Source organism: Octopus sinensis, linkage group LG18, assembly GCF_006345805.1.
Source record: "Octopus sinensis linkage group LG18, ASM634580v1, whole genome shotgun sequence".
Classification (NCBI taxonomy): Eukaryota; Metazoa; Mollusca; class Cephalopoda; order Octopoda; family Octopodidae; genus Octopus; species Octopus sinensis.
This window is the reverse complement of record NC_043014.1, coordinates 45,067,666-45,089,176: the sequence shown is the minus strand read 5'-3', so window position 1 is coordinate 45,089,176 and position 21,511 is coordinate 45,067,666. Positions and strand designations below refer to the sequence as shown.

At 35.3% G+C, this 21,511-nt stretch overlaps 1 protein-coding gene across 5 annotated transcripts in view; it reads left to right on the top strand.

Annotated features, from left to right (window-relative positions):
- Window positions 1–21,511, top strand: part of LOC115221474 (immunoglobulin A1 protease autotransporter) — a 323,801-nt gene that overhangs the window by 131,088 nt on the left and 171,202 nt on the right. For all 5 annotated transcript variants that reach the window (XM_036510960.1, XM_029791663.2, XM_029791660.2 and 2 more), the window contains exons 2-3: window positions 3,890–3,960; window positions 17,061–17,113. In XM_036510960.1, the coding sequence (XP_036366853.1) occupies window positions 3,890–3,960; window positions 17,061–17,113 (124 nt within the window). The remainder of the gene's footprint in view (window positions 1–3,889; window positions 3,961–17,060; window positions 17,114–21,511) is intronic.

Here is a 21,511-nt window from a genome sequence, read left to right as displayed (position 1 = left end):
TCTTTCTCTTTCTCAAGAAATGTTTTGCTATAAACATTGATTACTGAACATCTAAAATATGTCACTAGTGTTTCAGCAAGTTAGAACTTTATGAAGTAGATCGTTTGAACCAGGATAAATAATTTCTGTTGTAATATTCATATTTAAGAAAGATAATGCAATCAGAAATAACTTTGCTATAATATAACAATGCCATTGCTGATGTTCCTTCTTAGCTGTGCATTTATACATGTCCACGAGTATTTTACAACTAGCATGTAAAAAGGAAGATATGTGCACACACAAGGTTTCTAAGATGAAATCAAAATTTTAAAATTGAAAATGGTTACATGCAGGAATATGCACATACTTTGCAAAGAGATACAAAATTTTGATACAGACAAATTTCTGCACACACCTGCAACAAAGATTTATGGGAACATTGGTCACTGTTTACATAATTAATTGTTTTATAGATTCTGGCATTTTAGATAAACATTTTCTTCATTCTCTTGAAATAAAATTCGTTTTTATTGAAATGTCTTTCTTTTGTAATATCTTCATATTTTTGCATGAAAATGCTGCTTTGTCATATGTAGACTATACAGTTGAATGCCAAAACCAGACCATCAGATATTGTTGCCACAAATGTGGTATAAAGGTATCTAAAGATGCAGTGTTTGGTGATATGCCTTTTTGGATACTTGGCAAAAATTCTCTTATTGTCTCATAGCACATATAGCCCTGTACACCTGCAGTTGATTACATATAAATCTGCTCAGTCAGAGATGACCAGGGCTACACTAAACAACAACCACTTCCAGCAATGTGGAATCAACCAGATTCATATTTTTAAATAACTAACTTTTCTGGAGAGAGTTCCAAACCAATCCACAATTCCAGAACTACAAGGAGCTGATATTTTTTATTCAGTGTAACAGTAGAACTCTCTCTCTCTCTCTCCCTCCCTCCCTCTCTCTCTCACTGCCCCTCACACACACACACACACACACATAACCCACCCTTTTTCTTGAGTGATGTCAGAAACAGGTGTTCTATATTGGAACTGAGTATGAAAGGTGGGTGAAGTGCAGAAATGATATTGTATATTAAAACTTTATATAGAAAATCAACTGATTTTCTCCTATTTTTTCTGCTTTCACAACAAGTGCAATGATTTTTCCTCATAAAAACCAATCTGTATTTTTTTTAATGTCTTTGTTATGACATAAAAGCAAAATTTTATCGACTCTTGTTGTAAACATAATTTAATGGGCACTATCGAACAGAAATAAGTGAGGTTAATTATTTGTGAGCCAAGTCATTGTATCAGCTTCAGATTTAACTTCTTTTACATGATTAATATCGTTTAAAAAGGAGAGGACTTCAATAATTTGCCATTTCCTTATTAGAAATTGAAGGTTTTTTACCAATAAATTACTCTGAGAAGGATGGGTTCTGACAAGCTGATTATTCTTTGATACACCACAAAAAAAAAAAAAATTCTTCAGTGATGTCTTTTATGACCTAAGTGGTTATAGGAAATAAATAATCTTACCTGAGTTTAAACATTGTATATAAGTTAGGCAAATTGGACGAGTCATTAGAGCAATGGAATGCCTCATGGTATTTGTTCGAAGGCGGCGAGCTGGCAGAGATGTTAGCACAACGGGCGAAATGCTTAGTGGTATTTCGTCTGCTGTTACATTGTGAGTTCAAATTCCGCCGAGGTCGACTTTGCCTTTCATTCTTTTGGGGGGTCTATAAATTAAGTACCTATTTCTTTACTACCCACAAGGAGCTAAACACAGAGAGGAGAAACAAGGACAGACAAACAGATTAAGTCGATTATATCGACCCCAGTGCGTAACTGGTACTTATTTAATCGACCCTGAAAGGATGAAAGATAAAGTCAACCTCGGCGGATTTTGAACTCAGAACGTAACGACAGATGAAATACGGCTACGCATTTCGCCCAGCGTGCTAATGTTTCTGCCAGCTTGCTGCCTTAAGCTCGATAAATTAAGTACCAGTTACGCACTGGGGTCGATGTAATCGACTTAATACCTATGTCTGTCTTTGTTTGTCCCCTCTATGTTTAGCCCCTTGTGGGTAGTAAAGAAATAGGTATTCGTTCTGATACTCTGCACTCTGTGTTCAGATTCTGCCTTTTGTCTTACTTTCAAGGACTACAAAAAGAAAAAGTACAAATTCTGGGTAGTGATTGACAGAACTGTTACAGTGTCTGGTAAGATGCTGTATGGCATCTGTTCCAGTTCTTTTCATTCTGAGAGCAACACTGGTACCTAGCTGCAGCAATGATGGTACCTTGCTGTATTGACCTGAAAGCAGAGGAGAGAATTTTTCATTTTCATGATTAACATTGGTGGAAATGTGAAGAAGAATTACTGGCATGCATAAGCCACTGCTGCCAGTCTTCCTAAAAACACCTTGCCAGGGCCTCTATAGACAGGTACAATACATGCACAGCTCTGATGCATGGAGGCTCTTGATTTATTTCAGCATTGATTGAATCGAAAGTAGAGTGTTTTAAATGCTCTTCATATTTTTATTGGTGCAAACCATAAAATGCATCAATTTTTTTTTTATTTTTAAAAGTTCTTACATTATAAATCTCATTTAAATTATGGGAAAAGAGAATTTTTGATGAGATTAAATTTTATAGCATATATATTTAATGTCTTCACTTGCTTTTTTTTTTTTTAATTTACATTTTGCACATTTATTTTTCTCTCACGATATAATTTAGTGTTAATACATAAATATAAAATTATAAAATCTATGTAAATTGATTTATTGCAGGATATGATAATGATAATTATATAATGCTATTATATAAGATTATAATCTATATATTAATGCAATAGTATGTTCCTGCCTACCTTTTGTGATACACTCAGGGAAATGACTCAAAAAAGCAACAATTGGTAGTTATGGTAGTGGTGGTGGCAGTGGTGATAACAGTGATATTGCTGTTGATATTGGTGAAGAGAGTGAGAGATAGATAAAAGAGATTAGCATTCAAATAAGAAAGACAAAGGAAATGTGAGAGGATAAAAAAGTTGTAGACAAATGAGGAGAAAGTAAGAGATGATAAATAGTAAATAATGGTGGTGGCAATAGTGATGATGTTTATTTATTTATTTATGATGATTGTTTGTTGGTGGTGGTCAGGGTAGTAGTGGTGATGGCAGTGACATTGCTCAACAGCAACTACACTAAAGCACATGTGCTAAATCATACTGTATTTTTTTTTGTTTTTTCAGTTCACAAAAATAAATTGTTTACCATAAATTCCTTACAGCAATACAATCACCACTACCTCCGCCTTCATTAGCTAACACCCAACTGACATCATCACCTCAGTAAACTTTTATATTTAGTGTGTGTGCACGTGCATGCATGCACATGCTGTCATCTCCTTAATGCATTCATCCATCACCATCAGATCTATTGACTAACACCCTATCAACATCACCACAACAAACTGTTATAGTTCTTAATTTTTATATGTATGTATGTGTATTCCTTTTCCCACCCCTTTATTGTTCACTGTTACCACCTCAACCAATACTTGTTACAATATTATTTTCCATATCTCTCTCTCTCACACACACACACACACAATTTTGTCTTCACCATCACAATAGCAGCAGACTATTACAGTTCTCAGCTTTCTCGAGCAAAACCTGTAGAATTTCCATGGGTTTTGTGGTGAATAATAGATGCATTTTAATATGTTAAAAAGTTTCTCTTTTCAAAAGCACAAAGTTGTGTATTTTTACATAATACAGAAAATAAAATGATTATTTCTTTCTTAAAGATATTACTGATATAAATAATGTTGAAATTATGTGACAAAATATTGAATAATACCTTTTTTTTTCAGAGACAGGCCATGATCCTGTTACAACCAGTGCTGCCTTGACAGATCGCCAATACAATACTGATTTATATATTGTAAGTTACAATATTTTTTTATTTAATAAAAAATTTTCTTTTTAAATGTTTATCACTAAGCTTATGTATCTATGAGTAGCCTGTCTTTCTTTCTTTCTTGTAGGTGCCAAAATACAATTAGCACTCCCACAAAATATTGATTTCTTTTACTTTACTTCACAAAGTCAGTTTTCTTAAGAATTAATGTTTAATTGACTGATTTGATCATAATATATTTAAGTAATGTTACATTTTTTTTTTTTGCTTCCAGAGAAATGCAAAGTTGTTAAAACTAGCAGAAACTTTATTTTATATGACTTAGTCAGGGAAGGAATGGCAGCATCATCATTTTTCTGAAGAGTTTCTAAAACATCCTGGAGAAAAGTAGGGTGTTATCCTCAGCCAGAGGCAAATTCTCAGACATTTAAGTACCATGGAGTTTTTTTTTCTAGCTTTCTGTGATCTCAATTCAAATCTAGTTAAGGTTAAAGTTGTTCATTCTTCTGGGGTCAATAAAATAAGCACAGCATCTGAGCAGTGGATTAGGAGAATTGTTAAAAGTGCTGGGTGAGATGCTCAGCAGTATTTGTCCCATTTCTTTGCATTCTAAGTTCTTGGCTGGTCGACTTAATCTGTCACCTGGTTATTGGATGGCCCTTAGTGGATATTACTTAGCTAAAAGCATTTGGGCCAGGTTTCTGGTTTGAGGATAATTCTCTCCTTTCATTCAACTAGTCTCATGGGCCCTGAAAAACAAAGTGTCCTGAGCACTGACCCCTCCCATACTAAGTAGGAAAAAAACAAAAACAAAAACAATGTGTTTAGTTCCACTTCTTAATAATTCTTTTCAGTTAGCAGAAGACAAAATTCTGAAGGTGATCTATAGTATAGACAATCAAATTGATCCCAATTTACTATTGGTATTTTATGAATACATTATATATGGATGCTCATAGGGTTATGTGGTTAAAAAGTTTGTTTTGAAGCCAGGTAGTTTCAAACTTGATCTGTAGTGTTGCATTTTTGGTAAGCATCTAATATTAATTCCCCAAGTTCACCAGTACTTTTGTCAGTGGTATTTGGTAGATGAAAGACGAAAACTGTATGAAGGCCCATCATGTGTGTGTGTGTGTGTGTGTGTGTATGTACATGCGCGTGCATAGGTGAATGCTTGTATTTTGGCAGGGTATATCAGTAAAGGATCTAAATAATGTCAAAATAGCAGTGACATTCCCTTATCACTCTCATCACTATAACTACTGTGAACAAGTGATTGGCTTGTTATATCCTTTATTTGTTTCAGTCATTAGACTGCGGCCATGCTGGGGGTTCTGTGACACCACCTCGGAGACATTTAGTCAAACTAATTGACCCCAGTACTCATTTTTTAAAGCCTGATACTTATTTTATCAGCCTCTTTTGTTAAGTTACAGGGATGTAAACACACCAACATTGGTTGTCAAGCAGTGGTGGAGCAACAAACACTGGCACAAAGACACCCAAACACCTAAACACACACACACATACGACAGGCATCTTTCAGTTTCCGTTTACCAAATCCACTCACAAGGTTTTGGTCAGCCCCAAAGTTATACCAGAAGACGACCCTTGCTCTGCTTACGAAATATGACTAAAAGAAAAACAGAGAAATGAGAGGCAAATTTCAAGGATCTGAATACACAAATTAGAAGTTACAAACAAAATTGAGAAAAGTGTCTCAGTTTAGTATTCTGTAATTTCTTCCAAGTTCATAATTCTTCTTCGGGGTCGATAAATTAAGTACCAGTTACGCACTGGGGTCGATGTAGTTGACTTAATCCCTTTGTCTGTCCTTGTTTGTCCCCTCTTTGTTTAGCTCTTTGTGGGCAATAAAAAAAAAATTTAAAAAAATATCTTAATATCATCTTTATGACTAAATGCTTTTTAGCACTGAAACATTGAATTGTCAGTTCTAATCATCAGCTTACCGACATCCCCACCAAACAAAATAAGGTTTTCTATCTCCATAAGTTCCACATTTTCTATCTATTTCCATGTGTTGCGGATTTACTAAACAAACTGATTATATACAGTTTGAAATTTCTGAACTTTTAACCTCGTATTTCATGTCTCTGTTTGTCTGATTCATTTGATCTACTTTCCAGTCATCTTCAGTGGATCTTTTCTTACACACAGTCACATACGCGCGCACGCATGCACACGCACACACACACACACACATACACACACAGTCACACACAGCACACACACACACACACACACACAGAGTCACACACACACACACACACACACACAGAGTCACACACACACACACGCACACACACACACACGCACATTGGCTGTGTTCAAACATGGAATATCTTTGTTTCTGGTGCAAGGTCTCAATTTTATCCACTATATCACAATCTTGCAATGGAATGGACAATTCAAACTACTGTTGCTGTTACTCATCTCCTGAAATTGCCTACACTTCAAAAGCAGTAGCATCAATAGTAGTAGTAGTAGCAGCAGCAGCAGCAGATTGCATTATATAATTCCAAGTTGAAGTTACAACACTACACTCCTCTGACTTTTCCTCTTTTCTTCTCCCCTTTTCCATCTCTTCATCATCATCATCATCATCATCATCATCATCATCAAACTCATGATAATCACCATCACTGCTGTCATTACTATATTCACTACCTTTCTCGTTACCATCCTTACAAACATTACCTCAATAATTACCAGCACTATTACCATCACCATCTTCCTCATTATGGCCTCATAAAAATGGCTAAGAGGAAATTAGTGACTGGCTGCCATCCATCCAACTACGCTTGTCTGAAAGTTTAGACATCAGTGGAGTGAACCTGCTGAAAGTGAGAAGACTTCCCTGTCTTTGAATCCAGTTTCATCCCATTTGAAGCTTATGGACTAGCTGAAAACAGAGTAGGCTTAAAAGTAGGACGCTTTATGTACAAGGAATCTTATTTAGAAACAGTATCATTTACAAGATTTCGTGCAACTTTGCAATTAGTCTGACATTAGAAAATGAGCTGAAAAATCATTTGCAAGTTACATTTTAGGTTTCTGGTTTATAGAAGTGATTCAGTAAGTGGAGATTAAATTTGGGGAAAAGCTGAAATGCCAGGAGTGCACATCATCTCCCTACCCGTCTATGTACAGTTTTATTACACTGCTGCATGTGGCCTACCCCTTTTATTTCCTGCCACCCCTTCCTTCATGATCCACTCCTATTTTCCTTTCTTCACAAAACTGAGACTTACCATTGACCATACTACCGCTCATTTTCTGCATTCACTGCATTCACCTACATCCCCATCTCTAACAATCTATCACTCCTTTCACCCATTAACCTACCCATTCAGCTATCCTTGACTCTTTGTTCCTATTCTCACTTTTTCCACCTTCTCATACTTTCGTTACCAACCCAGCTGAAACTGGCTCTGGCTCTTTAGTATAAATGTCTTGTTTTCATAAGTTTTGAATTCAAATCTTCCACCAAATCTTAGTTAAAATTCATGTTCCTAACACTAGCTTAATGATAACAAAGTTAATTTACTAAATTCTTTGTTATATTTAAAATAATTGAAAGAAACACAGAGCATTTCAAAATTAATACAGTAATGAAAGGGTTAATGAAAGGGTATATTCTGATACCTATGAAAGGCGGCGAGCTGGCAGAAATGTTAGCAGGCCGGGCGAAATGCTTCGCAGTATTTCGCCTGCTGCTACATTCTGAGTTCAAATTCTGCCGAGGTTGACTTTGCCTTTCATCCTTCCGGGGTCGATTAAATAAGTACCAGTTACGCATTGGGGGTCAATATAATCAACTTAATCCGTTTGTCTGTCCTTGTTTGTCCTCTCTGTGTTTAGCCCCTTGTGGGTAGTAAAGAAATGGGTATATTCTGATACCTCATCTCCATCCTTTCTACCTTCCCTGCTTGAGTAGCTGTGTGTTTCCTGTACAGCAAGGCACCTATTCCTGGCCTTCTTTCTTATTTTTAGCCTCTCAAAACCTGGCACAAAACAATTTCCCTCAATACTGCACCCTGAGGGGCCTTGTCTTGCAAGTTCCTTGTTGGCCTCACTAATGTACATGCCACGGAAAAAAGCACTCAGTACACTCTTTAAAGTGGTTGGCATTAGGAAGGGCATCCAGCCATAGAAACCATGCTGAAACAGACATTGGAGCTCAGTGCAGTCCTCTGACTTGTTCGATCATGTTGAACCATTCAGCATGGAAAACAAAAGTTAAAGGATGACTATATGTAATGTTTATAAGCTAACAAAATATAATGGAAATATAGTTAAAACAAGTGTTAAGAGCTCTCTTACTTTTGTCAGTTCCTACTCTCAAAAGCTGAGTGCTTTCTTCATTCACTTTTTAAAATTATATTGATTTATTTTCATGAAAAAAACAAAAAAAAAAACAAAAACAAAGACTCCATGCTTTAAAGAAAAGAAAAATGCGGTGTTGTGACAGTAATGCTTTTTCCTAGAGATATTTTCCATAAACATGGCTCACTCGCTCTGGCATTATCATTGTTAAATGAGAAAACAAATCTGTTCATATTTTGCAATATACTATCTGATTAAAATTATTAATAATATAGCATTATTTTTATTAATAAAAACTCTGTAGCCAGGACAGTTATAAGACCATTAATAAAAAATATAAAAACAATGTCTTCTTTTTCCTACTTCATTTCCACTCCACTTCTTCCTTCTCCTTATTACATTCATCACCATCATCACTATCAATATCGGCATCGTCATTATCATTACAGCAAATTTAATTATAACCTTACATGTTCTTTATATAGCCTTTGGTTTCTTTCTCACCCCCCTCCTGCCTCCCCCTTTGTTCTTTTCTGTGTTTTACTAAAACACTAAAGATCTCTCTTTCCGCTTACTAATTGCTGGTAGGGTGTTGTGCCCCTCATAGACTGGTAAGGTTTCAGTTATAGACCAGACACCTGAATCTTATCTAATTACCACTCCATTTAACTGTCCACCCACCATTGGTCTTATTTTCATTCACTGTGAGTCAGTGTAGAATGGAAACTTAAGTATATGTGATTGTGTGTGTATGTGTTGCATATCTGTATGTGTGTATGCACGTGTCAGAGTGACACTGTGAAACTATTGCATTTTGAATATTTTTACTTCCATAAATATTGATGACCGTCTTTCCTGTTTGAATGAGTATCCATCCACATTAGATTCAAATACACACACATACACATGTTATACATACACTGAACCGCAAAAGAAACGCAAAGACCTGTGTGACTGTGAAATATGTTTTAATTTTATTATGTCCAAGATAAATTTTGATAAATCTGATAAAGTCAATTTCTTGGATACACTTTGACAACAGTCTATAGGTCATTGTCATGTGTTCTGGTAGTGGACAGATTCAGCACATCAAGATTGTAAAATGTGATACGTTCAATACCGTGTATGCCCTTCCTGGGTGTTCAAAACAGTCATACACTGTCGGTACATGGAGTGCATGAAGTGGTTCACAAAAGCCACTGGCACCTGTGTCCACACCCTGAGGAAAACTGCTTCCAGTTCCAAACGAGTTGTCGGCCTTGGGACCACCTGATTCAGCCATCTATGGATTTCATCCTACAGATGTTCAATTGGGTTCAAATCCGGGCTGAGAGCTGGCTACAACATGGTTCTGATGTTGTGCTGATGCAGGAAGTCCATGGTGACCCTGGCTGTGAAGGAAGGTGCATTGTCCTGCTAGAACATGTGGCTATAGGGACATGTAAAGAAGGCATGATGTGAGGTCTTAGGATCTGGTCAATGTAACACTGCTCTGTGATGCCATTCCCTCTGCTTGCACCAATATTTTGGAACACATGGGGCCCAATTCTTTGATTCAGGCCTACAGCACCCCAGACCATGATGCTTTGGTCACTCCACGCATCTCTCTCCATGGCACATGCATCTTTGTAGTGTTCACCCCTCCTATGCTACACCCTCACTCTGCCATCCGAGGTGGAAACGCAGTACCAGCTCTCATCAGAGTAGACTATCGACTTCCATTGTTGATGCTGCCAATGTCAGTGCTGTGTAGTCCACTGTAGTCATGCCTGATGGTGGTGGGCAGTGAGGACAGGCCCTCAAGCAGGATGACAGCAATGCAAGTTGTTGGCAGCCAGTCGACGTCATACCATGTTGTTGCTGATGGGTTGCTGTCCAGTGCCAATGGTCTCACAAGCTGTCATGCTGTCCTGTCTGAAGTGAACATGGACATATTGCAGGTGGATGAAGTGGTCCTGACTGGGCATGGTCACCTGGGGTCACCCTCTGCGGGCATGGTCTGCAGTGCTGTTGGTGTTGTATCACTGTTGCAAGTGATAGATGGTGCTGACATGGACATTGTATGCTTTAGCAACAACCAGGGCATGCTGCCTTGCTTGCAATTGGCTGATAGTTCATTCTCTCTGCACTGTTAACAATCGGGTCATACCTGATGCATCCAAATTATGAATGCTAGGAATGCAGTTCAAGTTGATTTTTATACCCATAACCTCCACAAGATGCACATGCAGTCAAATGCTTCTTTTGGCTGTCTCCACACGTATACTCAGCCAGTGGTCGGAAATAAGGTAAAGGATGACTCATCCGAGAAAATAACATTCTTCCACTGCTCTAGGAACCAATCCTGTAGGTTTTTACTCTACTCTAAACACTTTGCAACATTTGTTTTTGAAAGTAGTAGTTTTCTGATTACAGCCCTCCCATAAAATCCAGCTTTGTGCAGCTCCCGGTGAACAGTTTTTGTGGAAACTGGGTTGTCTCAGTGGTCATTAAGCTCTGCAGTAATTTTGGGAGCTGTACTTTTGTGATCCTTTCTAACAATTCACATAAGAGTCCAACAGTTCCTAACTGAAAGTTTTGGTTTTCTTCCAGAATTTTGTTTCGATGAGGAGGTTTCTCCCTCTTTCTCAAAGGCTGTCATTACTTTTGAGACAGTACTTCTTGATTCACCAAACATTTTAGCTGTTTTTGTTATGCTAGCCCCTGCCATATGAACACCAATAATTTTTGACCTCTTTGAAAGTTCAATAGATCTGTCATCTTAATGAATTTTAATTAACTTTTTCTGATGATATCTGAAAAGAAAGAGCAATTTTAGCAAAAGAAATTAAGCAACACTAATAATAAATAAAAAAACACAAAAATAAACAAGCTTTTGACGGTTTTATAGATATTTCACTATTATGATGCTATGATGCTAGGTGTTTCCATTATTTTGTCTAGCCCCTGTATATCCCCGAAATAAATTTCCAGAATTTACCATATTAAAAATGACATTGGAAAAAATTGTCTTTTTTTTTTTTGTGGTTCAGTGTACTTGTAGGTACACATGTTTATAACATGCTTGTAGGTACACAGTTTTAAAAGATAAGACAAGACATAAGTGATTATTTCCCTGTAGTTTTCACAAGCCAAAAGATAGTTATTTCAAATTGATGACGAAGGCAGTGGTGCTTTTTCCATGCCAGCATCGTTCAGATGGGACTCTTTGTGAGAGTATTTTACAGCTGGATGCCTTTCCTGATCATAATTTTTTTTCCCCATTTGCAACATGCAAAATGCAGTGTACATCATCATCATCATCATCATTGACATTGTCATCAGTGGCAGCAGTATTATTTTACAAACACTTTCTATTTAGCATGGAACCAACCAGATTTGACAGGTCAGAAAATGTCTTGCTCCAGCGATGGAAAGAATGTATTGTTGTGAAAGAGTGATAGCAGAGTGTGATAGAGGACAAGGAAGAGGTGCCAGAGTATATTCTCAAAAGAATGTGCCTGAGATGGTAAATAGAAGAAAGTGTGGTGACAGAAGACTCAGGGAGAGTGAGTGAAGGCTGCAAGTATGCAACCCCACCCCATCCCACCTCCACTCCCTTCAGGCTTCATGATTCAGAGGGGTGGAGGAAGGAACGGTAGCAAGGTATGAGTGGGGGAGGTAGTAGGGGTTCAGAATGGATGACATGGTATGGTGAATAGAAGAAATACTGGGGAGATAAGACTAGTATAGATTAGTTACAGTGAAAAGGAGAAGAGATAATAGGGAGATGTGAGGGTAGAGAATAGTCAATAGGCAGGAGAGATATGTACATGTTTTAGCACTGTTTTAGTAGGGGTAATGTATTAACAAGCTTCTGTGGGAGGTCGGGTCATCTGCAGCACCGTATATCTATTTCTTTATTACCCACAAGGGGCTAAACATAGAAGGGACAAACAGGGACAGACATAGGTATTAAGTTGATTACATCGATATCAGTGTGTAACTGGTACTTTTTATTGACCCCCCCCCCCGAAAGGATGAACGGCAAAGTCGACCTCGGCAGAAACAACTCAGTTCCTGTTATCTCTTTCATTAAATGTAGTATCTTGAGATCAAAAACCAGAATATACACTGTTTATGAATGTAAATTTATTAGTTACTTTTCTTATACTTAACATGTTTTATAATTATTTATTTTCCATACAATATTTTGAGGGGGTTTAATATATCAGGGCAATCGCGATTGAGCATCTCTATAATCAAAGCACTCCAGTTTAGGGATATCTAGTATTACATTGTCTCTTTCCCATTTTTAAGACAGTGGAGTGCAATGTGAGAGAGATTTGACTGTCATTTCCAGCTGGTTAAGCAACCTTATAAAGTCTGCCCCATTGGCTGATGTTTCTATGTATTGATTTTACATGTCATACCTATGTCATTGGTCCAAACATTCAATGTATTACATTCTTAAGTAAAGCACCACACCATTTATCAGTTAATCCAAACAGCAAATCAATGGCTGCTGAGATTACAGTCAATCATTTTTTTTATTCCTTCGTTTTGAAGTACCCTTAGTCTGTTTCAGTGACCCAGAGCCTTGGGATGCACAGAGTCTGTCACTCAGTTTTCTAGTCATTATGTTTGCAAGTTCCTCCAATCGCATCTCATACATGCAAGCCACCTTAACTATGTACATTACTCCTTTGTGAACTTCACGGTCACATATGCTGTGTATGCAAACTGCAGCAGCATATTCCAGCAGCAATGACTAATTATAGATATTTTGCAGAGAAATCCTGTCATTAAAACCTATAAAGCATGCTTAGAACATTAGTAAACTTGTAAGTTTGAAGGTCTGTTTAAGCTACACTCAAATTGGAAAATACGCTTTTCAAAGAAAAATAACATGAAAATACATTGTACACAAGATGGTTTCCTGTGTGAAATAAAGTAATTAACTAATCTATTAATAATGCATGACACAGTGTCTTGGAATAATTTGTAATGGAATATATGGTATACTTTTTGTGATAAACACAATTTTAGCTTCACTGCAAAAAGTTAACAAAATGGTTACACCACAGATTTTCATCTCTCTGTATACAGAAAATATGGGATCAATCTGGCTAGTTTCCAATCTTTCCAGACCTTTTTTAATAAAAAGAATATATGTCTTCTCTCTATGGAGAAATTACTTGTTTATAGCTGTTCACAATGTGTACAAACTCAAACTTTGCTAAACTGGCCCAATTAAACCAAATGATTGCCAAAGCATGCACTATTATGCAAATTATACTGACCTGTTTAACTATGTCTTAGTTTGTACACACTATAAATAGCTATAACTGCTCAATGGACAGGCGATGCATATTCTCTCTCTGACGAAGGCGTAAGAAGACTAGAAACTAGTCAAATCTGTCTCTAGAGAGAGAGAGAGAGAGAAAAAAACTATGTTATAACCGCTTTATCAATTTTTCATAGAAGGCTAAAATTGCTTTATCAAAAAAAGAGGTTACCTTTCATTACATTACATTTCAAAGTCATTAACCTTATTTTTGATGCAGATGGCATATCAGTATCTTTATTGATTATTTTCTGGAGGTGGTAATGAAGTTCATCAGATGCAAAAATCTCATCAATGTATAATGAGTCATCAATGTTAATTTAACATCTGCTTTCTTATGGTTATCCGCTTTGGACAAACTCCTACTGATTGAGGTTTGCAGTTCATGCCTTGTCACTCTACTGTGTGCTCTATCTATGGCTACATAATTCATGACAGCTAAATCAATCTTATTGTAATTACATACCATTAGGTTGTGCAGTTTTCGAAAGATGGTAAATATGATAAAATGGTAATCAGTGTATCTGTGAATCATTTAGATGTTCTAACTCCCATACAAATTAATTTTACACATTCAAAAGATCATACTTGACTCCTATTTCTTCGGTTTCTGAAGGTCTTTTTTAGTCAATGAGCATCATCCATTATATACTGTTATACAGAGAGTCAGACAGACAGACAGTGTCTGCCTTTCATCATCAATGGAAAGAAACCCTTTTGTTGCCGACAAGAATAACAGCTATCTAAGTACATTATTTACATTATTTATATTCGACGGATATTTGTCCTATCTGTTGAATGTAAATAATGTAAATAATGTACATAATTCCTCATCTCTTAAATATAGAACTGTAGCTATCTAAGTGTTATCTTCTTTTTGCTTTTTCAAACTGCTGTACTTTCTTTCCAACCACCTCCTTTTGTAATTAGGAATATATATATATATGTGATTATTTTATCCAGATTTAACAACTAAATCTTCTTTGGATCATCACACACTGATGTCTTAAAAAGGAAGTACATCTCTCTATATATAAATGGCAAAATGTCTGCGTGTGTGTCCTTTATACAAATCCACAATTTTTCAGTTAGAGGGCTAGCACTTTCTATGGTCATTTAAAACCATCCAAGGGTGGTCGTGCACATCTTTACAGTTTCCCAGTCACCCTGCAAAGCCATTAAAAAATCAATAGAAGTGACTTTTTGTGAATTTTCTATCCAAAACCCAATCAAAATGCCCGAAACTTGATACGCCAATTGAAAGCTTGCTAGCTGTATGTGATTGGTCAGAGATTTGGATAGTACTCACGTGTATGTGTGCACGCATGCAGCTATATATGCATGCACTAGCACTATAACCCGATGTTGCCGGGTCATAGTGCTAGTAGAGGGTAATATAGTTGTATATATATTATACGTAGAAAAGAAAGCAAAAAACAATGCAGAATAGTCGTAGTTGCAATGCTTCCAGTTATCATAGGACTGATGCTTAATCAGGACAGATTTAAAGCTAAACAATGACATTGTGTCACCTAGGAAACAAGAACTATCTACCTACTATTTCTAGCAAGCTGTTTTAGATTAGTTCTTGAATTTCCTTTCATTGAGGCACTTCTAACTTCTATATTGTTGGCCCATTTAAAATCCTGGTTCCTTGTCAATCTGTTAAGAGACTTCATTGTACTTTTTAATTCTCAAACCTTCAACTGAGTACAAAGAAAAAACCCCAAAGTTCTTATCAACTACCTACATCTTGATCCAGTTTAGTTTCTTGGTGGTGGCAGGATTTTACGCTTTCTGTTTTTATTTAATTCCCTGTTATACATGTTTTTAGGTTTTATATTTTGGATCATTCCTTTAAGTTTGGAACATATTCTGCTGCTGCTATCAGTATACAGAATTTCCTAAAGACACTCAGTCTTGAACATGTTTTAGCCTCAAAGACTATAACGAAGGAATCGTCTCAGTGCACCAATAACTCTTTTGCTCCCTTTGTTTATTGCACTATAGCCATAGACCTCCATATATATCATTATATCTCCATTTAAAATTGTTGCCATCAGTGTTTGAGTTAATTGACACAAGGGGTTCGTTAGCTTGATTTTATTTATTGTTATTTATCTTAATTCTCTCAATTTACAATATTCTCTTGCTTACTTTCCTGTCAATAATATACCTGTTACGACTTGTATCAGAGATGTTACCTGCTCAGAAGAACATGGTCTTGTTCATTGCCTGTAAGGAGTCTGACAGAAGTATCTTCCTATCTTTTATATCCAGTCCTCTCTGCTCTGAATTTCTCAACTAACTCCCTAAAACTATATTTTGTTGTACCAACATCTGTAGTGGCAGGCTTAAAACTAACAGACTGTCTTGCAACAGGCTTAAAACTAACAGACTGTCTGTTAGTTTTAAGAAGAAAGGTGTCATCATCATTGGTGGTTGTGGTCATCATTGTGAGTTTACTTGATGACAGTGGAAGAGTGCTTCCTTTGTCTCTTTTGTGAACAGTGCTAATGTGACAAATATCAATACTGTTGTTATGGTTGGTGTTACCATTTGATTTACCCATTTTATCCATTTGCATGTATAATTGGTACCCTTGCTATTATCAACCACAGTCAGCGTAGATCAAATTGTATCGAAATTTTACTGAAACTTGTCAAACAAAATCTTATATCTTTTATATACACAAATTAATTTGTGTATATAATTAATTAATTTTGAAAGGAATAAATATAGTCTACTGAATTTACCTTAATTTATTGAATGACAGTAAAGTCAATATGCCTTTAGTCTTATCCTCTGATGCTTTGTCATTTTCATTGCCCTTTCATAGTTCAATATTGAGAACTAGAGCTCAAAATTGTATGGTTTTTGTCTTTGTAATTAACAGTAATACTTCAGCACGTTTAAAAGTGCATACCCGTACAATGGTGATACTTATTTACACTATACACAAGTACAAGTGGTTGGTGTTCCTTTGGCCATGTGTGCGCGTGTGCATGAGTGTCATGAGTGTCTGTGTGTGGAAGCCGAAAATTTCTTGTGTTGTTACTTCAAGTTTTGTGTTTCCACTTATCAAACAGCTTCACAAGTGGAAATGTGAAACTTGAAGTAACAGTGAAAAAGAAAGAAAGGAAAAAGTCTTCTAATACTTTTTAAAAGTATTTGAACTCCACTTAATATATTCAGTAATTTCTTCTCTCATTTGTAAATTCAAGTATCTCTCTTTTTTTCCTTCCCATCTCTCTACCCTTCTCTGTTTTTCTTTCCCTCCTTTCAAATCTATATAAATGTATGTATGTATCTCTTCACACACATGCACACGAAGAAAACTAAAATTCTTTGAAGTTATTTATGAGTATCATATAAAAAGCACTTTAATTTCTTTTTAATGAATAAACAATTTTCTTCCTTTCAAATAGTTATCTTTTCTATCTAATTTTAGCCACAAGTGGCAAGCGATACTGCTGCAAAACTTCCTACTCCTCCTGCGGAGCCGTAAGTTCACATTGTATATTCTTTCTTCTTTTATTTAATTTAGTAATCAGATATTTTGCAGTTTTTTTTAAAAATCCCTTGTTTTGTTTAGATTTAAGTTTTGAAAGCCTGTTTTAAATCATGGATTTATATTATTGTAATATTGGTTTCAAATTTTGGGAGAAGGGGTAAGTTGATTACATTGACCTCAGAGCTCAACTGGCACTTATTTTATTGACCCCGAAAAGGATGAAGGGCAAAGTTGACCTCAATGGAATTCGAACTCAGAATGTAAAAACAGATGAAATGCTGCTAAGCATTTTGCCCAGCATGCTAATGGTTCTGCCATCTCATTGCCTTTTTATAATAATGCCATAATATCAAACATTACGAAAAAGATAAATATTTTGGCTATATTAAGTTTCTGGAGTTCAATTTTTGTCACAAACATTTTTAGAAGCAATATACAAATAAAAACTGAGCTTAAACTTGGCTGCTTCACCTGTTGATTTATCTGAAAAATGTCCTGCAGTAAGCTTAAACAGAATCTCTGGACTTTATACTTTAAGTCTGTTCACCCAAAAGGTGAGTATGGTTAATCAACACACAACAGCAATCAGGAAAACATTATCTCAAACTATTTTTTTATGATAGGCTCTACATCACACACACACACATGCATGCACACACACATGCAGGTGTGCACACCCATGCATACAGGCACATGTTTACCCTGATTTACATTCTACATATAAACCTGGAAATATCTTTTCTTAACTCTTTTGTTACTGTATTTATTTTGAGATGTTCTGTGTTTCTTTCAATTACTTTAAATATAACAAAGAATTTAGTAAAATAACTTGGTTATCATTCAGCTAGAGTTAGGAACATAAATTATGACAAAGGTTTGGGGGAAGATTTTAATTTAAAACTTATGTAAACAAGACATTCGTACACAGAGCCAGAGCTGGTTTCAGCTGGGTTGGTAACGAAAGGGTTAAATGTTTTTCATCAGAAAACTTCATTCAAGGTGGTTAGGTATTACTTAGTTAGGATGAAACCAACCTCTGCTGAGCTGTAAAACTTACTCCTCTACAGTCTACTGTTGGTCACTGACCAACAACCAAAGAATGTTTTAATCGGAAATGTAGACAATGTCTTCATACTTTGGATTCCTTACTCAGAATTAGGTCTAACTCACTGCTGTCATTAATCTATATTATTCTCATTTTTGGTTTTCTGTATCATTCACATGACATTTTGTATTATTTGCATATCATTTTTTTTTCCTGTTGCTTTAATTGAATAATTTACATTTATTTTTTTGCTTGAGTTGAAGAATTTAAACAATGAAGCATAGAACGAAAGTTCAAATCCAGTTAACATTTAGTATCATATTCTTGTTATTCTTTTTTTCTCCCTATCATCAGTATATAAATGTTTCAATACTTTTTTGCCTCATTGATGCAGGTCATAGACAATTAGTGAATTTAGGTTGAATTTAAGATTTTCCAAATAATGTATAGAAATAGGTGACAAGAATAATTAACCCTTTCGTTACCAACCCGGCTGAAACCAGCTCGGGCTCTGAGTACAAATGTCTTTTTCTCATAAGTTTTGAATTAAATTCTTCCACCAAACCTTTGTCACAATTTATGTTCCTAACACAAGCTGAATGATAACAAAGTTATTTTACTAAATTCGTTGTTATATTTAAAGTAATTGAAAGAAACCCAGAGCATCTCAAAATAAATACAGTAATGAAAGGGTTACATGAAATAGTGGTGTGATCAGAGATACATTTGCTCACCAAGCCGGATACATTTAATAACATTGAAATGATTTTTCACCAAGAAAATCTTTTAGACTAGTGAAGTTTTGCCTGGTTAGTATGATACTAACGTCTGTACCAATGAAACATAAAAAAATATTGAAATATATACCTATAGATGATGGAGAAATAGAAAGTGGAATAGAATACTTAACTTTAACTAGGTTTCCTTTCATTCTTTGCATTGAAGATGTAATAAAGATAAAGCTATAGTAAAAAGTTGATGATATATTATGCAAATGATATGCAATAATACAAATAACTATTTGAATTTATTGATATTCTGTACATAAATCTTCAAATAATCTTGTTTTTAAAGATCTATCCAAACTTATGAAAAAAAAAAAAGTCTGACAAAATTTCTTTAAAACCACTTAAGCCTTAAAATATTACGTTTCTGCAGGATGATGGTTCATTGTTATCATCATAGAGTCTCTCTATGTTGGTGGAAGTTTGTGCGAGGAAAGTTGAATGTGGGATAGATTGCTATGCATCTGTCATTATATGTTGGCATATAACGGGAACAAGAAACCAGATCCGATAGCAAGGTTAGCTAAGAAGCTTAGGAATTATGTTCTGATTCTCAAAAGTGAAGTTGTTTACTGTTGTCTTCTCCAAGCAAACTCGGCTTTACAAACTAGCGAAACAAATTAATCCTACAATGCTCCCGTTGTTTATATGTGAAATCTGCACCTACCTTGTAATTTGTTTTACATCTAAGTGACCTAAATTTGTGTGAATTCATTGTATTCACTATAGATAAAGAGCAGTACCAGTGACAAGACACAAAACTTTGACCTCTTGGCTTGAAGTCTTGTACCTTATTGACTTGGCTAGCTGTGACTCTAATCATTTATGTTATCAGGAATGAGAGACTTCCTTGGGTTTAAACTTATATATCAGAATTATCCTATTGCATTTAAGCTGGTGTAAGATGATGATTCAATCTGAATTGCTTATAAATTACTTATAAATTAACCACTAAATCATTCTCTCCTTGTTCTTAGTTGCTCTCATGCTAGGTAAGGTTGGTAGAGTAATGACTGTACTTTGTTTAGATACATCAGTCATTGATAAACTACAGACTTACAGCTCTTTAGAAGAGGAAACAAGACTTATCTAGTGAGCCATACGGTTGTATCCTCATTTGATTGGTTGAAGAAAATGTTTTACCTATTTTCCTTACACTCATTGCTCTACTGGTGGTTGCAACTGTTTAACTTCATTTCAACCTTGATTGGGCAGAACAATGCTCAAAGACATTCTAGCCATGACAATCCCATCTTTTTGAGAGGATGGGAAGCAGATATATAGAGAACTATACTATCTAATATATTCTTCCTTTTGTAAGATAGTTTGGTTAAAATGAAAGGATGTTTGTTTGCTGTTTCTAGCAGGTTGAGAAACCATGTAGAGTGCTCCTTGTTGGCTCTTTGTTCACCTAATTACTGTGATTGGTACTTATTGTTTCAATTAAATTGACTTAATTGAGAAAATACAGTTTCCTTCCATTTAAGGGAAACATATTCTAGTTGCAACATATTACATCACTGCAGATGCGACACCTCTCAAAACCAAGGAAGAACTAGAATCAACTAAACACATTCTACCATCCAGTCTGTAGAAATATTGATATTCTGTTTTCAAAATATTTTGTACTAAAAGAATACAGCATCTCACTTATACGTTAGATTCTTCAAGTCAGTGTTCTGAATAAAAATCAACCTTCTAATTGTCCCCCGGCAATGGATAATAACTCTACTATTACAAATAAAAAAAGAAAGAGAAAAATGAAAAGAAAACAACTGAATGAATGAAAGACAAATTAAGGAATGGCGGCAACAATTAGTTATATATACCATACATAGAAATAGATTTCATTTCCTCTTTAAATTGTAAATTATAATTTCCTATTTAAATGTGTCCATTTCAGTTAAAATAATACAATTTAAAATAATTTCAAAAACCGATATATTTCTAAAAAATTTTATTTAGTGTTATGTTAAAAAAAACAAAAAAAAAACACAAAAACAATAGCTAAAGTCCAGTTATCAACTTGATATTTTATTTTTGTCTAATTGTTATAGTTCCACATGCTTTGTCTATAATTACTCTTTTTTTTTTTCCCCCTATTTAATTCAACAAAATACGTAGAAAGCACTCCATATTGATTATCTTTCCCAAGATTCTAGCAATATTTCAATGGAGTGATAATTAGGAAGAGATAATGGTCTAAAGCAGCTTGGTTGTGTGTCCTCGCTTGATTATTGGGCAGATGTCAGGACAAAAATAAATAAATAAATAAGATAATTTTTAAAATACAGCAAAACATGAAAAAAAAGAAAGATACTTTGTAGCTTCAGAAATAGGATGAAATTTCATAAGGATTTGAAAAACTGAACTGTAGACATTTTAGAAATAAAAATTGATTTACCACTGGTTGTTGCTTTAAGTAACTCTACAGTCCTACCAGATGTCATTGATTTTGTGCTCGCAGAATGTTTGGTCTGGTTGGGAAGAGAAGGGAAGTTTGGTATATATATCTATATTTTTAATGGTTACATGTGAAGCAACAAGTATATATGCTA